Source organism: Mauremys reevesii, linkage group 20, assembly GCF_016161935.1.
Source record: "Mauremys reevesii isolate NIE-2019 linkage group 20, ASM1616193v1, whole genome shotgun sequence".
Lineage (NCBI taxonomy): Eukaryota > Metazoa > Chordata > Testudines > Geoemydidae > Mauremys > Mauremys reevesii.
Window position 1 is genome coordinate 6,876,377 of NC_052642.1, and position 20,878 is coordinate 6,897,254.

Here is a 20,878-nt window from a genome sequence, read left to right on the forward strand (position 1 = left end):
GCTTACCTCGAGTGGCTCCGGAGTGGCGGTGGTGCGCAGTGGGGCTAAGGCAGGCTCCCTGCCTTCCCTGGCCCCACACTGCTCCTGGAAGTGGCCAGAATGTCCAGCAGTGGCTCCTGGGGGTGGTGCAGGGCACATGGCTCCACCGTGTGCTGCCCTTGCCTGTGGGTACCACCCCCAAAGTGCCCATTGGCCGTGGTTCCTTGTTCCTGGCCAATGGAAGCTGCGGGGGGCGGTGCCTGCAGGCAAGGACAGCGCACAGAGCCCTCTGCACCTCCCTTCCCCCAGGGGCCGCAGGAACATGGTGCCAGCCGCTTCCGGGAGTGAAGGGGCAGGGCAGGCAGGGACCCTGTCTTAGCCCCACTGCGCCAGGGGGCTGGCAATCTTGCGGGCCGGATTGAAAGCCCTGATGGGCTGGATCCGGTCCATGGGCAGTAGTTTGCCCTCCCCTGATGTAGCAGAGCTAGAGAAATTTACACAGTAACCGCCTAAACCATGGCTGGCTTAAGTTGGCGCTATCAGCCTCTGACTTTCAGAAATGCTAAAACTAGAAATCTTTAATGAAATAGCTAAATTAACTTCATTTACTATTTACAGCTTATAGCTGGTAGAAAAATGAAAGACTGAAGTTAGAGGAAACTGATTCACAACAGATGTCAGGAAAACATTTCTCATGCTTACTGACAGATCAGAAATGTGTGGAATGGTGCACAGACAGTGGAAACAAAAGAGAATGGGGTCATTCAAGAAACAGTTAGATATACCGTTCTTGTGGTTTTCAGGAGAGTGCTACTGACTGATATGCAAAAGGCCCAGGACTGGGATACTAGCTACAAATTAGGTACTATCTTGGGGAAAACAGCCAAAAATAAAAAATACGTTCTAATAAGGTTAAGAACCTCCCTTTCAATCCTTATGCTTTCTTGCGTCTGTGCATCCAAACAAGGCAAGTCCTTTGTCCAATGGGAGAAAAAACCTGGTTGGGTGCATTTACAGGTTGACTGCTGAATGACAGATGTCCCTGACAAAACAGTGATACTGAATAAAGGCATGGCTTAGAGAGTTTTAAGTCCTGAAAGGATTTGCTGTGTGATTTTTGGTTTGGTTATTTTTCAGACATATACATGGTAGTTAGGTTTTTAAATTATCCTAATTACAGTAATTTTACTGTTCTATGAAAAAATTATTATTCAGAAAGGATCTGAACTAAAAATAATGATATATATAAAATCTGAACTTAAAATATAACTGGAAACAGGTAGAGTGAGTTCAACAACAAAAAGTCATTAATTAAAACAAACCGTACAAAATGTCAGCAACACTGCAATTGAACAACATTCTGAAGAAACGACTAACTCAAGACAAGGAAAAAATGGTTATTAACTTTCCGTAACTGTTGTTCTTCCAGATGTGTTGCACAAGTCCATTCCACTCTAGGTGTGTGCGCGCCCCGAGAAAAGTCACTGGGAATTTTTCTCTCAGTGGTACCTGCCAGAGTGGCTCAAGCACCCTCTGCTCCCATGTGCTGATTGTGCCAAACGTAAAGTGCCAACCCAACCCGGCACCCCCTCAGTTCCTTCTTTCTGGAAAAACTCTGATGCAGAGGGGCAGGAGGGTAGGTCAGGGAATGGACATGTGCAACACATCTTGAAGAACAATAGTTACGGAAGGTCACTAGCATTTTTTTCTTCGAATGACTGTACATGTGCATTCCACTCTAGGTGACTCACATGCAGTTGAATAGATGGAGGGATCGGAGTTCATGGACACACAGGATGCAGAACAACTCGGTCAAAATTGGCATAATCTCTAGAATGCTGAGTGATGGCATAATAGGAGGAGAAAATGTGCACCGATGACCAGGTCGCTGATTTACAAATGTCCTGAATAGGGATCTGTGCTAAGAATGCTTGTGACCCTGTAGAACAAGCCGTCAGGATAGCTGGCAGCGAAACACCTGCCTGATCATAACTAGTGTGACTATGTGAAGTAATCCAGGACAAAACTGTCTGTGAAGAGATTAGGAGACCTTTTCATCCTGTCTGCTACGAACAGTTGGGTGGACATTTGGAATGGTTTAGTTCTTTTTATGTAGAATGTTAGGGCTTGTCTAACATCCAAAAAGTGAAGACATTGTTCATTCCTATTTGCATGTGGCTTTGGGTAAAGGCAGGTAAGTAGATTGCCTGATTGCTATGAAATTGTGAAACCACTTTTGGGAGGAAACTGGGATAGGACGTAAATATATATTATCTTTAAAGAAGAATGTGTACAGAGGCTGTGATGTGAGGGCACATAGTTCTGACACCCTTCTGACCAAAGTGATGGCCACTAAGATTTTTCCAGGAGAGGTATGATAAGGAGCACATTGCCAAAGGTTCAAACGGTGGTCCCATAAGCTTTGACCAAGTTCAGGTTCCAGGGAGAAGAAATGGACTCTCTTACTTGAGGGTATAACCTTTCTAGGCCTTTTAGGAATTGGACAGACATGTCATTTGAAAAAACAGACTGGTTATCTACCCTGGGGTGGAAAGCTGATATTGCTGCAGGGTGAACCCTGATAGAGGAGATTGCTAAGCCTTGCTGCTTTAGGTGTAATAGATACTCAAGTATGTCTTGTATGGATGAACATGTGGACAAGACTCCATGTTGGGATGCTCAGAGAACCATTTCCACTTTGAGAGGTAAGTAGCTCTGGTGGGTGGCTTTCTACCACCTAGTAGGACCTGAGGAACTTGCTCCGAGCAAGGCTGCTCTCTGGGATTTAGCCATGGAGCTTCCAGGCTGTTAGATGAAGGGATCTCAGGTTCCGGTGGAGCATCCAACTGTGGTCCTGGGAAATCAGGTCCAGGTGCAATGGAAGCGGGATTGGAGTTGCCACTGAGAAATCTAGAAGAGTGGGAGAACCACAGTTGGTGAGCCCATGCTGGAGCTATCAGAATAACATGGTCCCAGTCCTGCTTGATCTTTTGCATCACTCTGCATGAGTGGAAAAGGGGAAAACAAAGTAAAGATGTTCCGTCCAAGGTACCAGAAAGGCATCTGTGATAGAACCCGGACTGTGTCCCCATAGGGAGCAGAATTGGTGAGACTTCCTGTTGTACCTGTTCACAAACAGGTCTATCCAAGAAGTCCCCCATTGCTGGAAAATGTCTCTTGCCACAGCTGGGCAAAGGTGTGGTGACCGGAGAAAGACCTGCCGAGGCAATCTGCCAACTTCTTTTGTGTTTGTGGACGGTAAGAGGACTTGAGGTTGATTGAGTGGGCTATGCAAAACTCCCATAGCCGCACTGCTTCTTGACAAAGGAGGGAAAAGCAAGCTCCTCCTTGCCTGTTGAAGTAAAACATGGCTGTAGTGTCGTCCATGAGAACAGCCAAGTTTCTGTCCATAATGTGAGGTGCAAAGGCCTGACAGGCCAGTCGAACCAACTCTGAGTTCCCTGACATTGATGTGAAGAGAAAGTTCCACCAAAGATCAGAGGCCCAGAGTTTTGAGAAGCCCCAGGTGAGCTCCCCAGCCTACTGCTGGCACATCTGAGACCAAGAACATTGACAGTTAAGGGTGTATAAAGGGAACAACCGCACAAACCGTGAGCAGGTCCAACCACCAATTGAGAGAGATGAGGACCCATTGAGGTACCATGAGTACAGTGTCCAGATGGTGGCAGTTTGGTGAGGCCAGCCACATCTGGAGGGATCCGAGGCACAGCCTTGCATGTGGTACCACATATGTGCATGAGGCCATGTGACCTAAAAGTCTCATACAATTTCGGGCTGTTGTGATTAGATGACCTTTAAGGTGTGTTATCCGGGATCCAACTGCATTAAAACACCCCTCTAGCAGGTAGGCCCTGGCCTGAATAGAGCTGAACACCAGCCCAATGAACTCTAACCTCTGCACTGGAGTGAGGGCAGACTTTTCTGCATTTCTCAGAAGGCCTAGGGTGAGTTGGATACTACCTGAGCCCTGGATTGGCCCTTGACTAGCCAGTCACCTAGGTAGGGGTGCAGGACTACCCTTAACCTCCTATGGAAAGCTGCCACTACAGCCATGCCTTTTGTGAACACCCATGAATTCGCAGACAGACCAAATGGGAGGACTGTGACTTGGTAGTGTGACTGGTTCACTATAAATCTGAGGAAACGTCTGTGTCTTTGGTATATCGATATATGAAAATAGCTGTTTCTTAAATCAAAGGCAGCATACCAATCCCCAGGATCCAGAGAGAGGATAATGGATACCAAGGTGACCATGTGGAACTTTATTTTCTAGAGATAGTTGCTGAGCTGCTGCAGATCTAAAATGGGTCTCAAACCTCCCTTGGCTTTTGGGATTAGGAAATAACATGAGTAGAACCTCTTCCCCCTTAAATTCTGTGGAGCCTCTTCCACAGCTCCCACATGAAGGAGAGGTTGAACCTCCTGGACCAGAAGTTCTTTGGGAGAGGTGTCCTGAAGAGGGCCAGGGAGGGGTAGAAATAAACTGGAACATGTCTCCCACTTCCACAGTGCTTAACACTCAATGGTTCATGGTGATACAGGACCACACATTGAAAAAGTAAGGAAGGTGGCTTTCAAATAAAGGAGAAACAGGGTCTGGTATCATGGGAACTAGTACAGAGTCCTTGAGTGTCCCATCGAAATGCCTGCTTAGAACCCCCTGGATGTCTGGGTGGGGCAGGCATTGACATCGAGGTAGAAGATGGTGGTGGCCTACACTTAAAACCTCTTCTTCTCTGCGGATCCTGACTGGCAGCTGGGGCAGAGAACCAGATGGGCTGTGGAGGTCTGTAGTGCTTCCTTGAAGGAGCTGGTGTGTACAATCCCAGAGACTTAAGGATCGTCTTGGAGTCTTTTAGACTATGAAGCTTCACATCAGTCTGCTCTGAAAAGAGTGATGTTCCTTCAAAAGGTAGATCCTGAAGGGTTTGCTGGACCTCCTGTGCGAGTCCCGAAAACCGTAGTCATGAAATCCTGCGCATGGCCACTGCCGAAGCCACAGATCTGGCTGCTGAGTCAGCTGCATCCAAAGCAACTTGCAACAAGGCCCTCGTCACTGCTTTTCTCTTGTCCACCAGTGAAGAGAACCCTTGTCTAGCCTCTTGTGGGATCAAGTCCTTGAATTTCTGCATGGAGTCCCACATATTAAAATAATACCTGCCCAGCAGTGCCTGCTGGTTTGAAATTCTGAGTTGTAACTCCCCAGTAGAATTACCTTTCTGACTGAACATATCTATCTTCTTTGAGTCTTTTGATTTTGGGGCTGCACCCTGATGACCCTTCCTTTCTCTCTCATTGGCAGCAGCTAACACCAGGGATCCCTGGGAGGGAAGGGATGGGCGCACAGGAACTCATAACCCTGGGCAGCAACAAAGTCTTTGTTTGTGTTCAGCCCTTTTTGACATGGCGGCAAGGAACATGGAGATCTGCCACAAGGTCTTAACAGGGTCCATAATGGCCTTATTGACAGGCACGGCTACTTTTGAGGGGCCCGCAGCAGCTAAAATGTCAACCAGGCTATGGGAGGACTCTTTCACTACCTTTACCTGTATGCCCAGACTTAAGTCTATAAGGTGTCACAGAACTCCTTGCCGCTAAAACACTAAGTTACAGAACTTCACTAAGATTAGCTAAAAGTGACTAAAAATTGACAACTAACTATATATTGAAAGAAGAAAAACACCACAGAGAGCTTCTATAAGCAAGCATAGCAGTTCCAGCAACTGTCACAGGTGATAAGAAGGACCTGAGGGGGCGCGGGCTTGGGTGGGTGCTTTATACCAGTGCTATCAACGTGTGGCAGCAAAGGGCGCTCAAGGTGTCCCGACAGGTACAACTGACTGAAAAAATCCCAGTGACCATGCTCGAGCATGGACACACCTAGAGTTGAAGGTACATGCAATCACTTGAAGAACACACTGTGCCACTCACAACTACAATGAATCTGCACTAGTGAACTACTACATGTTCACCTAAGAGTCCTACTCTGAATAAGGAATGAGCCAACTGTGCTGAATGCACAACTGATCCTTACTTTAAGTGTGCGGTTCTTGGCAGTCAGCTGCTGCTCCAGCTGTGATATCTGGCTGGTGGAGTTCTCACGAAGTTTGGTGAGGCTGCCTTGGAGTCTCTGGACATCTTCTACGAGCTGGGCAATTTCACGTTCTTTTGCAGCCAGTTCCACCTCCAAGCTAGATCGCGTCAGCACCTCTATGGCCTGCTCCTAATGTGAAAGAAATAACATTATACCATATCAATAAAGGCAACATGCTCAAACAGGAGTTTGGTCAGGACCAAGCGTGGAACTGGAAGTCAGAAACTCCTAAATTCTAACCCTGGCTCTGCCACTGACTTACTCTGTAGACATGAGAATTTAAGCTCCCTGTGTCTCAGGTGGCTCATGTGTAAGATGGGGATAATGGAGAAAACAGATTTAGCTACATCACACGGGTGTTTGGAGGACCCAGGAGATAATGTCTGCACAATAACAGACAATGCTTTGAAGATACAAAATGTTCTATTTAACATTATTGAATAATATTAATGATAGTGCTTCGCTGGCAATGAAATCTTGTGCTTTAAAAATAATCAGATAGTATGCCATTTTGGAAGAACGGGGGGAAATGTTTGGCCTATAAATCACAGAAAGGACATGTTTTTGGCTACTGGGACTACATCCACCAAATATTTCAGGTATCGTTCCCAGAAATATTGCCCCAGAAAGTGCTAACTGTTTGCTGATGGTTGTTTACTCTTGGAAACACTGAGGAGAATAATAATGGCCCAGACTCTCTCCTCCCCAGGAAAAGTACACAGGAAGGGATCACTAGGAAGAAGACATTTTCCTGAGTATTTCATTGTAGAAATCTCCCTCCTCAAAATCAGGCTTTGCTAAAATGCTGAGGGGGCTTGCCCTCAAGCCTAGAATCAGAACATACCATAAGAATGGCCATACTGGGTCAGACCAATGGTCCATCTAGCCCAATAACCTGTCTTCTCACAGTGGCCAATGCCAGGTGCTTCAGAGGGAATGAACAAAACAGGCAACCATTCCCTGTTATTCACTCCCAGTTTCTGGCAATAGCCATTGATGGGTCCATCCTCCATCAACTTATCTAATTACTCCCCACTATAGTTTTGGCTTTCACAGCATCCCCCTGGCAATGAGTTCCACAGGCTAACTGTGTGTTGTGTGAAGATGTACTTTCTTTTGTTTGTTTTAAACCTTCCACCTATTAATTTCATTGGGAGACCCCTGGTTCTAGTGTTATCTAAAGGAGTAAAGAACACTTCCTTTTTCACTTTCTCTGCATCGTTCATGATCTTCATAGATGTATCATAGCCCCCTTTAGTTGCCTCTTTTCCAAACTCAGTAATCCAAATCTTTTTAATCTCTTCTCATATGGAAGCTGTTCCAGATCCTTAATGATTTTTGTTGCCCTTCTCTGTACCTTTTCCACTTCTTATATATATTTTTTGAGATGGGGTGATCAGAACTGCCCATAGCATTCAATATTTGGGCGTACCATGGCACACCCCCATTATTGTGGCTTCCTAGCTGCCAACATCTCCTAAGACAGTGAGGCAGGAACTAGGAGGGAGATAGATAAGGGAAGAGGGAGATGGAACTATGTTTTATCTTTTTCACCTACTTTTTATGGGACCAGATAGGGCCTGGGTAAAGTAGACTTGCACCCCTGGCCCCACCCCACCTCTTTTCTCTCCACCCATTCAATCTCAACTTTTTCCCCAGCAAACAGACCATGTAGAGAGGTCAAGTATTGTGCTGTGGAAGCAGCTCCCATGCAGAATTAGAGCAAATCCTTGTGCAGAAGAGATACTGCATGTTCAGATCTAGGGAGCATGGTCTAGCCCACTACTTGGTGCTTATATAGCAATCTTCATTCAAAGACCGCTAAGCACTTTTACAAACTTTAAGGAATAAATCTCACAATATGCTGAGGTAAGTAAGTACCCATTTTACTAATGGATGAAGTGGGTCACCCAGATGGCGAGCGACATGCCAAAGCTCATACCATGAGTCAGTGGTGAAAACCCAACTCATAAATGTTGACACCTAGTCCCTCTTGTTACAACAAATGACACTGCCAGATACTGGATACCCATATATTTTCCAGAGTAGAAATACACTAAATGCCTTTTCCATATCTTCCCAACACTTAGCTTGATTTCCAGTGTCTACATACTAGTGTCATATCTCACACAGAGAGGTAGAAATCTGAACAGCAGTTAACAATGCCCTCCTATTACAGTGAATTATACTTTTTATCTTGGAAAAAAAACCTCTAATTTGCTTGCATGAAACATCACAAATTGTGAAACTGTCTATTGCATCTCTATTGAGACCAGAGCACAAGTTTGAAATAAGATAGATAATAATCATTTTCATCCTGCAGTAGTTGTCATATTAAATATGAATGAGGTGCAAAAGTAGTATTAAATACAAGAAAAACCTAATGCTAAAATAAGAAGGCTGGAATATAAACTGGGAAGAGACAGGTAATTCAAAGTTAAGGCTAATATTCTGACTTTTTATTTATGCTGTTAGGTCTTGATCCTGCTCTGGTTAACTTCAGTGAGAATATCACTGGGCACTTAAACAGTTTTTTAGGCTTTTTGGTACTGCACCAAAAAGTACTTTTAAGGCAACTATGTATTCTTCTGTCTGATATCGAGCAGTGAATGTATTTGCTTCATAATAAAAAGTAGCACATCAGGAATCATTTTTATTAAATTAGTCAGTTGCAATGAGAGCCAATTTTCCATTTTTTAAGGTAAACACCACCTATTAGTCACCTTGATAGGCTAAACTCAAAAGGAATTGTCCTTTCAAATACGGTGGTTATTAATCCAGAAAAAGTCTGAGGAATGTAATACTCTGTGCCTGGAAGGTGGAACAGGCAAAGGGATAGTGTAAACAATCTCCAAAAACAAAACAAGTACATCCACTGCATTTTAAAATACTTGGAGGAAGACCAAAAGCCCCCCAAAAGTCTATAAAAATAAGAAAGAGATGCATTATATTAATTTGCTAACTTTTTCCTATTTGCTTATTAACTACTTTTTCATAGTAGGATGAGATATTTGGTGGAAGATACTACACAGTCTAAAATATAAGTTTTAAACTTTCTTCTAGAACCATATTCTAAGAACAATATGTCACTGTAGGCAATGCTCTTGGCTGGATGAAGTCAGGTGGCCTACCTACAGCCTCATGTCTCACTACATACCCAATGCATGTGTTAATAACCTATTAATGCAAGCCCTGTCATACGGCATTGTTCAATTTATTTTTCAGCTATCACAGCTTCTATCAACTCGAAAGAATCTTTGATAGCTGGACTCTGATCTGCCTGGACTCCCTGAGCAGTCGCTGAATGAGTGCTGCCCAGCTCATACTAGCATCCAAAGAGCAGATGGGATTTCCACTCCTGTCCCCCGTCTTTGACTGCCTCCAATCCCAATGAATAGTTTGTCCAACAAAAATGTAACCAACTTACAATTCCCAGGAACACCATTTTGTTTCAGTTAAAATATTATTCCAAACAGATATTTTTTATAACTGTGAGCATAAATTGAAAGAGCTGGACTGCAGAATGTCAGAAACCTGTAAGAGTAGGTAAATATTTTCTCACCACATCAGGTGCCTTCTGGATCTGTGTAGCAAGTTGGAGAGATTTGTTAGCTGATGAGAGCTGCTCCCTTAAGGTTTCTGCCTCTCTCTGAGCCACCTCTGCCCTCTGAAGGAAATGAAAAGGGGTGAAAAGAGAAAGTACATTCAGTTTAACAACTGACAATTATTACAAGAACATTCATCAATTCATGCCTGACTGACTATAATTGATTTTCCTAAACACTGAACCTAATAAATGTTAGGAAAAATACATAGAATGTGATGGATTTTTATTTTAAACAGTACAAGGAAGAAATAATTGAGCGATTATGACAGTAATTTAACGCTAGGAGCAAGGAATCCCCTGCTGATACTAATACTGTGGCCCACTGAATTTCCCAGACTGAATAAATACAAGCGGAAATGGAGTCTTTTTATTCAATTTCTTTCTATTCTTCTACGCACCAAGCAGATTTTATTGCAGGATTCCTCATGGGAATAATTCTCACGGGCAAACACTGAATTAAAAGACATTCTGGCTAGTCTCCCTAAAATATACAAATGCTGTGGGTTATCTTTCTTCAGCAATTATTTGCCAAAAAGTGAATGGTGAAGTTTTGTCCTTTTCAGCTGTTCTATTTATGTAACAATATTTAACCCCTCCAAATCCAACAAATTTGCATAGGTCAGATACCAGCTACTGACAATTTCAGCAATATCTGATAAGCTTTTGGGGGTCAGGGACTGTCTTTTTGTTCTGTTTGTACAGTGCCTAGCACAGTGGGGTCCTAATAGGGTGACCAGATGTCCTGATTTTATAGGGACTGTCCAGATTTTTGGATCTCTCCCTTATATAGGCTCCTATTACCCCCCCATCCCCTATCCCGATTTTTCACATTTGCTGTCTGGTCACCCTAGGTCCTAACCAGGATTGGGGCTCCCAAGCACTACTGCAATATAAATAATAATTTAAAAAAGATTTTAAAAACATAGGTTTCAGGGGAAAGAACGTCCACACAGGAGTTTGGATGGGGATTGGTGGATCACAGGTGACTTCAGAGGGCATGTGGGAGAAAAAGAACTTTCTATTACCTGTTCTCAAGTTCCCATTAAGAAAAACAGCACAAAAATCTAATTATTTTTACAGCACACTCCGCTTTTGGCTTATTAGAAGTAAAAGTGATTCTTATCCACCCTGATTATCCCCTGCTCCATCTGGTTCCACCAATTACAATATCACTCCTCTTCCAGTACAAAGCAACTACAATCATCGTTTAGGCCCACTGCTCAGAACACGTTGCTCCCTTTTCTGAATCCCTGAGCTGGTTCAGTCCTGCCTCCAGATGAAGCACACCATACTAACAATCACTCTAAAGGCTCTGTGCAATGCTGCCCCCTATCTACACTGCAAATCTTGTCACTGTGATCCAACTTGTCTCCTTTACTATGCCAATGATCAGCTCCCTTTATTCTCTTCTCCCACTCTCTCCTTCATGCTTTCTTCCACGCATCACTTTACACCTGGAATGATCTTCCTATTTCTGTGAAACATACTCCCTCCCGTCTTCAATAAATCCCTCCTGCAAGGTCCACAAACTTTAACAAAAACAAAGCTTATGTCCATTTTCTTGGTGTCACCTGTATTTTTTGTCTGATCGTTGTCTGACTTTCAAATTGTAAGCGACACTGAACAGCAACTGCGTGTTAATTCAGATCTCATTCAGCATACTATCAGCAATTAAATATGTAATTTGTGATACTTTCTTGCAACATTTTGATGATTTTGCATAGGTTTCACAATAGTTGTTGAGAACAAATGTGGAGTTGTACAAGTTCTAATAACTAGTATGAGACACTTAATCAGCATACCGTATGTGTGATGCATGAAAAGATGCCCGAAGCAGTCTTTTTCCAGTAATACTATTCCTCACTAAAGGGAAACTAAACTGGCTTCCATAGATGGATAAAGTTGGGAAGGAAAACTGGACTAGCAAGTCTTATCAGGATAATTCATTTTCTCTCATTTACATTAGATGAATGTGAGAAAATATCAGAGGGGTAGCCATGTTAGTCTGTATCCACAAAAACAATGAGGAGTCCGATGGCACCTTAACAACTAAGGGATTTATTTAGGCATAAGCTTTCGTGGGTAAAAAATAGGAGGTGTCAATACCAACAGAGGGAATATTGCTTTTGTAGTGAGCCAGCCACTCCCAGTCCCTATTCAAGCCCAAATTAATGGTGTTAATTTTTTTAATTAATTATAGCTCTGCAGTTTCTCTTTGAAGTCTGATTTTGAAGTTTTTTGTTGAAGGATGGCTACTTTTAAATCTGCTATTGAATGTCCAGGGAGATTGATGTGTTCTCCTACTGGCTTTTCAATGTTACCATTCCTGATGTCTGATTTGTGTCCATTTATTCTTTTATTATTTAATTTTTATTTATTTATTTATTCTTCTCTACGTAAAAGATAATAGGGACTGGGAGTGGCTGGCTCACTACAAAAGCAATTTTCCTTCTGTTGGTATTGACACCTCCTCATCAATTATTGGGAGTGGCCCACATCCACCCTGACTGAATTGGCCTTGCCAACACTGGTTCTCCACTTGTAAGGTAACTCCCTTCTCTTCATGTGCCAGTATCTGTATGCCTGTATCTGTAATTATCACTCCACGCATCTGAAGAAGTGGGTTTTTTACCCATGAAAGCTTATGCCTATATAAATCGGTTAGTCGTTAAGGTGCCATCAGATTCCTCGTTGTTTTTGTGAGAAAATATTTATCTAATAATTTCTAAATAATTACTGCAAAACAGAACACGTTACTACACTGTGTTGTTACTACATCTAGTGTTGTATAAGTAATAGGTTTTGCACCCTTAAGCAATTCTGCTGATGGCTCCCATTCATAGCAGCATTGTTTTGAGAATCTATTCACTTTGCATGCAAATAAACCACAGAGGATATTTCTAATAGATGTTACATCTCCATATACTGTAAGCTGTCAGCTGCCCTTCCTTCCCGCATAGTTTCCCTACCCAATTTAGCACATCTGTTGTAATCTTGTGACTAATATTAAACAGGATTTCATACTATCCATTGCTATGAAAGAAATCAACAAATTTCAGACAACTCTGATTGGAAAATATGGAAAAATATGTATGTTTGTTTTTAAGACCACATGCTCTTCAGGGTAATGACTGTGTATGCCTCAGCATTTGAAAAGCACTTAGTAAACTTCTGGATGCTCCTGCAATATAAATAATAAAATTACCATACAAAAAATTGTGGAAAAAGAACGTTAAGGTTGCAAAATCAAGCACTCAAAAATTGGAAATGCCACAATAAGGCTTCCTGTGCAATCTTAGTTGACCTCCCCTTGTGCATATGCATTATGATACAATCTTCAGTTGCATGATCACATGCTATTTTTTTCCCCAAAGGACCCATGCCTGAATAAGTGCACAGAAAGCATGGTGCTCAACAGCTAAGCAGCTATTCAATATTTTATTTTATCCTTGTTGTTCAATTACTAGCCAATTATTTACTGCTCATTATTCAAACTCTGCTCTGAATAGTTATTCATTTCCTCACAGGTTTTTCTATAGGAAAACTATAGTTTTTCATCACTATAGTATCTGAATGCTTCAAACAGGAATGTATTTTCACACATCCCCTGTAAGAGGAATGGGTATTATCCCAATTTTATACATGGACAGCTGAGGCACACAGAAATTAAAGTAAAAATTATTCACTAATTTTTGGTGCTCAATTTTGGACAACTAGAACCTGATTCTTCAGACTACTTTACATTCTATAGCACATCATAGGTTCAAAGCACAGTTCCCATTGATTTCAGTTGCAGCAATGAGTACTCAACACTTCTGCAAATTAGACTTGAAGGTCTCTCAAGGTGGACACCAGGAAATGAGGAACACACAATTAGTGGCCATCTATGAGAAGTTTTGCCCACCAGCACACACCTCCTCTGGCAGAGGTTTGGATAAAATCCAGTTCTCTAGGGCAGCATTTAACTGCCTTAACTACAAGACCATCCTTTCTCTTCCTGCAGTCCCCTGCCTCGTTCACTACAAACCTTCCAACTTTTGCCACAAATGAAGCATGGGTCCTGCAGACAACGGCTTCCTTCATTACACAACCCTGATTTCTCCATAGAACACCTTCTATTCAGTCCTCTGAATAAGGGGAATATGTCCTAGTCTTCTACCCACCTCGACTCCCAGTCCCAGTTTCCTTGTCCATCCAGCCCCAGTCTTTCCCTGACTCCATTGCTAGCTTCCATTTCCAGTCTCCAATCACAGTTTGCTCCATGTTTCCCCGACGCCAGCACGGGGAACACTGAAAGCAAAGGAGAGTCTCTTTGCTATCAGTTCTGGAGCCCAGCACCAAAGCAGAAGCAGAAATTGCAAGGAAAGTCCTGCTCAGCCCCTGCATCCCCAAGTTGGAGAGTGCTCAGTATTGACAGAATCATCAGAGAATTTAGTTGCCAAACTATAACAAGTCTCAGCTGAGGATGTACAAACTGAGATTTCTCAGAAGCTTAAATAGACCAAACTTGGACATTTTTTTTGCCACAGGAACAACAGACTGCACAACCTTAATACAAAGGACACCTGCCTTTGCCAAGTTTCAGGTCCCTGCTCCAAAGTATGGAGGCACTAGAGCTTCTTAGCAAAACAGTTACAAGAATTTTAACGAGGGAAAAACATTTTCCTATATCTCATTCTCACAAATGGCTGTGCAGTTTTTGCTGAAAGTTGGGGGGGGGGAGGGAAATCAGCCTGAGCCAAACACCCAGCATGAGAAACTTCTACCCAAACTGTTAAGTTCTTGGCAAAGTTTAAAACACGGGGTCTTTTAATGAGACGTGTCAGTTAACTAAGTATAGATATCACTAACAGCTCTGCCTATAATAATTAAATCTATAGTAATAGATAGCTGTGCCTATTCGTGCTAAAGTGCCCGGCTTCTTTCTAAATATCTTAAATAAAAGACTGCCCACACTATCAGAAATGACCAGTGGAAGTCAAGTATCAGAGGGGAAGCCGTGTTAGTCTGGATCTGTAAAAAGCAACAAAGAGTCCTGTGGCACCTTATAGACTAACAGAAGTATTGGAGCATAAGCTTTCGTGAGTGAATGCTCACTTCGTCAGATGCAGTGGAAGTCAGTCACACTGCTAACATTGAGAAAGACCATCCCCATTCTCCATGCATCCAATGAAACTGTATTTTTGGATACTTCAGTCAGATGAATCTTCTCTGTTCCATGTAGCTAATATTCTAGCACAGAATTCTCTCACTTCCTTTACTAAAATATGTAAATACTATACTGCTTAGTAGTGAAGCCAATTAATAGGTCATGATCATTTGCCATGTGCATTTCATTTTTTTAAAAAAAATACATGCAATGTATTTGGTATAACATTTTTGTAGCGCTTTATGACAGGATGAAGATCATGAACTGAGTATAATATTAACTTGATCAAAGACCAGAGCTATGATTGGAAAAATGAGATACTTTATTTAAAGATCATTCCCTTCAGAGTTCTATCAGTTGAATTGATTTTTCTTATATAAATATAACACATAGCAAACATTACTACAAACACTACAGTGTAATGCATATTACCAGGAGTAGTTCTGTTGAAACTAATAGATTTAGTTATGGCCCGGTAGGCTCTGCAATATAGAGCCCTCTGTTTGCAGACCATCCCACAGCAGCCATGCTCTTTTCGAGCATCTAGTTGATTAAGGCATATTAGTGGAATATGCTTCATTTCCCCCCCTAACTTTTCAACCATTTTGAAGCCTTAGTCTGCATCAAGTTTTCACATAAAAGGAAAGCATTATCAGAAAATCAGTGATATGAAAAGCTCTCCAGGGCTTTGGCACCTATTTTTGCAGTATTGGAGAATTATATAAACAACATCAAACAGAAGAGCTTGGGTTGTCTTCAGTCTCGTTCTCAGGCTATTCAATTTTCCTTTTCTCACTGAAACACTGCCAGGTAAATGTGCTTCCTGTTGGAAGCTGAGCTTTTACAGGAGACTTCTGGACATCTATGAAAATAATATTAAACATACTTCACAATTAGATAGCACTTTCCATGCAACAATAGCAACACATTTTTTCTTCTTCTGTGGTATCTCTATTACTGGAGATTTGCATCCATGGTAGCGCATTCTCTACAATCTTCTGCTAATCCCAGTGTGGATAAATAGTCCTTTTGATCCACCCAGGATACCACACCGTCCATCCAACATCATCTTGCTCTACCTTGTCTGCCTTTCCAGTGCCTGAAAACATGCACTGCCACTGAGCGCCTTAAAACGTGCCCTGAAAATCTAATCTTTCTTTTCATAAGATCTCTGACTAGTGTTTGCTGACCAACAATTTTCTGTTGGTTAGATTATATTTTCAGAATTCTTCTATAACATCATAACTTGAAGTATCGTAGCACTGGTTTACACTACAAATTTATGTGGTAGAACTATGTTGCTCAGGATTTTCCACACCCCTTAGCAACTGACCTAACTTCTGGTGTAGACAGCACTATGTCGACGGGAGGACTCTTCTGTTGCAGCACTACAAGTACAGACAACCCCATCATTTCTTATTATCGAGTGTTTGAACATCCCCGTTTCACAGCTATAATTTAACACAGACCAAATGTAAGTTTTTAAGAGTCGGAATTTAGTCTTCAGCTTTATGTCTCTTCTCTTTACAATTTACACTCCGCACTTTACAAAGGTGATGGTGAAATTGAGGCACAGGATCAAATTACTGGTGCAAATACTGCCAGACCTCATCAGATGGTGTAAACCAGTGGTACTCAACTTTATTACACGGGAGGGCCAGATAAACCTAAGCACAATCTTGTGTGGGCCAAACAGATTCTACATCTTTTAATAAGATTTAAAGCCACCTGTACTGATTTCCCTTTTAAGTTCAGCTTATTTTGTAGTAGATACTATATATAGAAACAACCTATTTACACACTCATGTAAACTAAAATTATGTAAACAAGATGATAAAACACTAATGAATTGGATGTTACTATACTGTGTTGAAGGAGACCGCAGGCCTTATGAAATGCTCTGATGGGCTATGTTCAGACCGTGGGCTGTAGGTTGGGCACCCTGGTGTAAACGATTTATTTTAGCTGCGGATCTAGCGACAGTGAGTTTAAGAGTCAGAAACAGAATCCAGATATTCTAATGTTAGCTGCATCAGCCTTGGTGCAGATGAAGGAATCGTGCTGAGATAACAATACTATCTTCATGGTGAATAAAAACAGGAACACATCGTCATTGTTGTTGCTGCCATCAGTTGTGGAACAAAATTATTTTTGTCCAATACCCATCCTTTGAATATATGTTGTTGTCAGTGATGTTAACTGAACACGAAGAAATATCACTCCATATATTGGTCTGACATATGCATATTTCATAGCAATTGTGCTTAGTTGGAAATATAAATCTAAACAGTTTTCCAGCATGATCTGTTGGAGCTAGAACGAGATTATACTTCAATTAAAAAAACCTGAAAACTATTTCTGCTAAAATAATTTCATTTTCCTAATGCTTTTGGGACAAAAGAAAATTGTTGGTTTTGTATATACTTGCTATAGCAGATGCAGTGGTTTTTACATTTTAGTATTCTTTTGTTTCAACAATTTTTTAATCATTAATTCTTCCTCTACTGATCTTAAAATCCAACATAACAATTCATTAAACGCATAGCACTAATCCAGTCTAGATCCTTTAACAAACTGCTATGTAATTCAGCTGGCACTCTGAAAAGAGCATTTCCTCTTTTCTTGTTCCATTATGACAGAACTTTCTATAATCTGCAATTATCTCTACCCTACAAAACACACAAATGCGTGAAGGACAAATTCAGGAACTGTATCAGCATCATGAGGAGAAACAGGGAGACCAATGAAAACATGCTGACCTTCCAAAGATACAACATAGCATAACATACTGTACAAAAAAAATCTAAATTATATATTTCCGATGCATTCTGCAGGTGGAAAAGTCTCTTATATTCTCCTGTCTCTTGCTCCACAGGAAACACTGCAAACATGACATTTCTCAATCTGAGCTTTTTTTTCTAAATCATGTTAGATTCTTCAAGGCATTACACTGATATTATAATGTCAATGACAATCAACTGGCACTTCCTTAATTTAGGTGTTCCTTTCTCATGTCTACATGGGGAACACACTTTCAAACACCTTTACCAAGGAAGAATAAATTGTACCAGTTCACAACACACTTTTAATTTTGTTTTTCTTAATTTGGCCACCCAATATTTGGCCATATAGATCTGCATACTTCGGTAATGTGAAACCACAGCCAGATAAACTCAACTGTGATCCACAGCAGCTTGGAGTCAATACCAGTAGCATCTTTTTCTTAAACATTCCAGAGTCCCAAACTATGCTAAATTCATTTATTTGGCAAGTAAGGGCAGTTTGTTTTAATTATTTATTATCATACTTCACAGCATATCAGCAAATATGCAGTCACTGATTGTGTAAAATGAAACCTCAATAAAATGAGATTCCTCACTACAGCTCTATTAATTAAATCCTTACGGAAATGCCAGGTAAAACATCTAGATTTTGTTGGTGAGAAACACTGAGTTTGTGGATCAGCAAACTGAAAAGTAGCAAAGTTCTGCTGTATTCAGATATACGTCCATTCTGCTCCTTTATTGATACCAATTAAAGTGTTCAGTAATAGAGCCTTAAGGATTAACAGAGAAGCAAAGAATGAGATACATGCTCATCTGACAGTTCTTTTGTTATTCTGCAACAGAAATGGCAGCGTTTTACTACTAAGGCAATTGCAGCAGGTCTCAATAGAATCCTTCAGACTCTAAAGCAAGTGTTAAAATAAAGTTAAATGCTAATGAACTATTAAGTTGTTCCCCCCAACAGAACCCTCGATACAGCAGCCAACTTTGCTTACTGCTCCATCTTGTCTTTTTATACTGGTTTATCCCTCTCACTACTCTAATGCTTTGCTTCATTCTCCATTATCACTATCTTTCTGCTTCTTCAGCATTGTCCCTCCATTTCAGGTCTGTGGTATAATTCACTGTTTATCAAACTAACCCTATAAAACTTCATACTCTAACTGCAGAACCCCGTCTCTACACAATGTCCCTGGCAAGCCCTATTCCAGTCAGCATCTCTCTCAAAAGGCTTGTCTTTACTGCAACAGGCAGCACTAGTTAGTACACTCGAGTTCCCCCACTCCAGCTAGCCTAGCCTGAGTGCAGTGAGAGTGGCTGCTCTATAAAACATTCAAACTACATAACATGATTTGATTAGCAGGACGCTGTGAGAGGCTTAGCATCTGATGAGTTGTTGGAAACTCAAGCTGCTGGAAACTCATTCCATTATTAGCTCCAGCATCAGCAGCACTTGAGCTTCAACTCACACCTTGGATGCGTGCCCTTAAAGCATTATTTAACTCGAGCTTAGAGATTTTTGTGTGTGCACAGGAGTTGGGCAAAACTCAACTTATACCTGGAGCTAATAATGCCGTGAAGACAAGTCCTAATTCTATGGCCACTGCCCTCTTTTTCAAGTATAACATATTCCTCTGACCTCAGTGTACGAAGTCTGCTCTTGCCTTACCAGTGGTTTTTCTTTTCCCAAATTTTCCAATCACAAATCACTAACTTCAGTGTAATGCATTTATAAAGGTTCTACAATCCCTTCTGGGCACTGGGAGTACAACCAACAGCACACTCCCCCTACCCCTGAGAATGCCCACTGCATGAATAGAATTGATCAGCGGGCTGAAGAGAAAGTATATGGGGACTGAGAAGTTGGAGGAAGTGAAAGAATCACAGAACAACTGCACAACTTTGTCTTCTTGAGATTTGAAGGCAACACTATCTTCTGCTTCAGAAATTCTAGAAGTTTTAACTTGCTGAGTTTTCAGAGCACTTTTTCAGTGGGAGGGGAGAACCTGGCCCTAAGCAAATGAGAATGTACTCTTTGAATATCCTAAAGGTTAAATGAAGAGCAGATTCCCTTCCAACACCTGAGATAAGGGATCTGTGTTTCTTCTACAAAGTGAAATACATCATCAGTTGCAATGGAGAAGGTAACAGCATTTCCCATTTGGCTGTAAAAGTTGTAGGTATGTTATCAAATAAAGCAAGGAAAGTACAGGGTTCTGAACTCAGGATTTGACAGCTAAGAGAAAAAGGAAACAATTTTCAAATATAAAATATTTGTGTTTGAAAATGAAAATATATTTACTATTTTAAGTAGAAAAATTCTGTTAATGATGTTTTTAATACCAAGGCTTTGCTGTTCTTTGAATATCTCTTCTGAACTACATTCCAGTTTGGATCATTCAAATATAAATATGGTCTTTGTATACAGCAGTAGTCACCCAAACTGTGAGGTGTGCCCCACTAGAGGGGTGCGGAGGAACATTTGGGGGGGAGGGGGGGCAGAGGGCACAGACCAGCCCCAATGGGGGGCAGGGAGGGAGCATCACCCAAGCAACTCTGTCCCCAGCCGTAGCTCTGCTCCACTCCCCTGATCTGGCCCTGGCCCCGGCTCCAACTGAGGGAGACACCTGAAAGGAACTGGATTTTCAAAGGGCAAGTGCTTCGCGGTTTCTAACAAACATTCCCATTATAATGTCTCTTACATTGAGCACCCAAACACTGAGGCACACAAAATCACTAGTCATTTTTTCAAAATTTAAGCCTGAGAGTTTATCTATTGGTTTTCATCTATTTGATCAGGTTTGGAATGTCGTGATCAGTTGCTGCCCATTATTTTTAACAAGAGCTGATTTGCCTAATATGGTGTATTACAGATTCATTGCTGTGAGCAAACTGCTTCAATTCCCACAAGTAGTCAACAAGAACAGCAGAGAGATAAGGTGGGTGAGGTAGTATCTTTTATTGGACCAACTTCTGCTGGTGAGAAAAACAACAGAAGTTGGTCCAATAAAAGATATTACCTTCCCCACCTTGTCTCGCTAATATCCTGGGACCAACACAGCTACAACAACACTGGAAAAACAACAGAGGTACAACTTGGATTAAGCTAGACACCATCTGTGGGCATGTCCTGTGCTGTGGCAAACATTTGAGGCATTTAAAAAACAAAATGGATTTAAAAAACTAAAAATGTTTGCTTGTAAATAGCATCCATTACAATATATATTACTATCCATTGCTAT

The 20,878-nt window shown here is 41.5% G+C and overlaps 1 protein-coding gene across 36 annotated transcripts in view; it reads right to left on the minus strand.

Moving 5' to 3' along the window:
• The window catches only part of CUX1 (cut like homeobox 1), a 399,391-nt gene that overhangs the window by 126,202 nt on the left and 252,311 nt on the right, over positions 1-20,878 (minus strand). For all 36 annotated transcript variants that reach the window (XM_039508427.1, XM_039508428.1, XM_039508426.1 and 33 more), the window contains 2 exons: positions 9,657-9,761; positions 6,035-6,223 (listed from right to left, as the gene is read on the minus strand). In XM_039508427.1, coding sequence (XP_039364361.1) covers positions 6,035-6,223; positions 9,657-9,761 — 294 coding nt within the window. The remainder of the gene's footprint in view (positions 1-6,034; positions 6,224-9,656; positions 9,762-20,878) is intronic.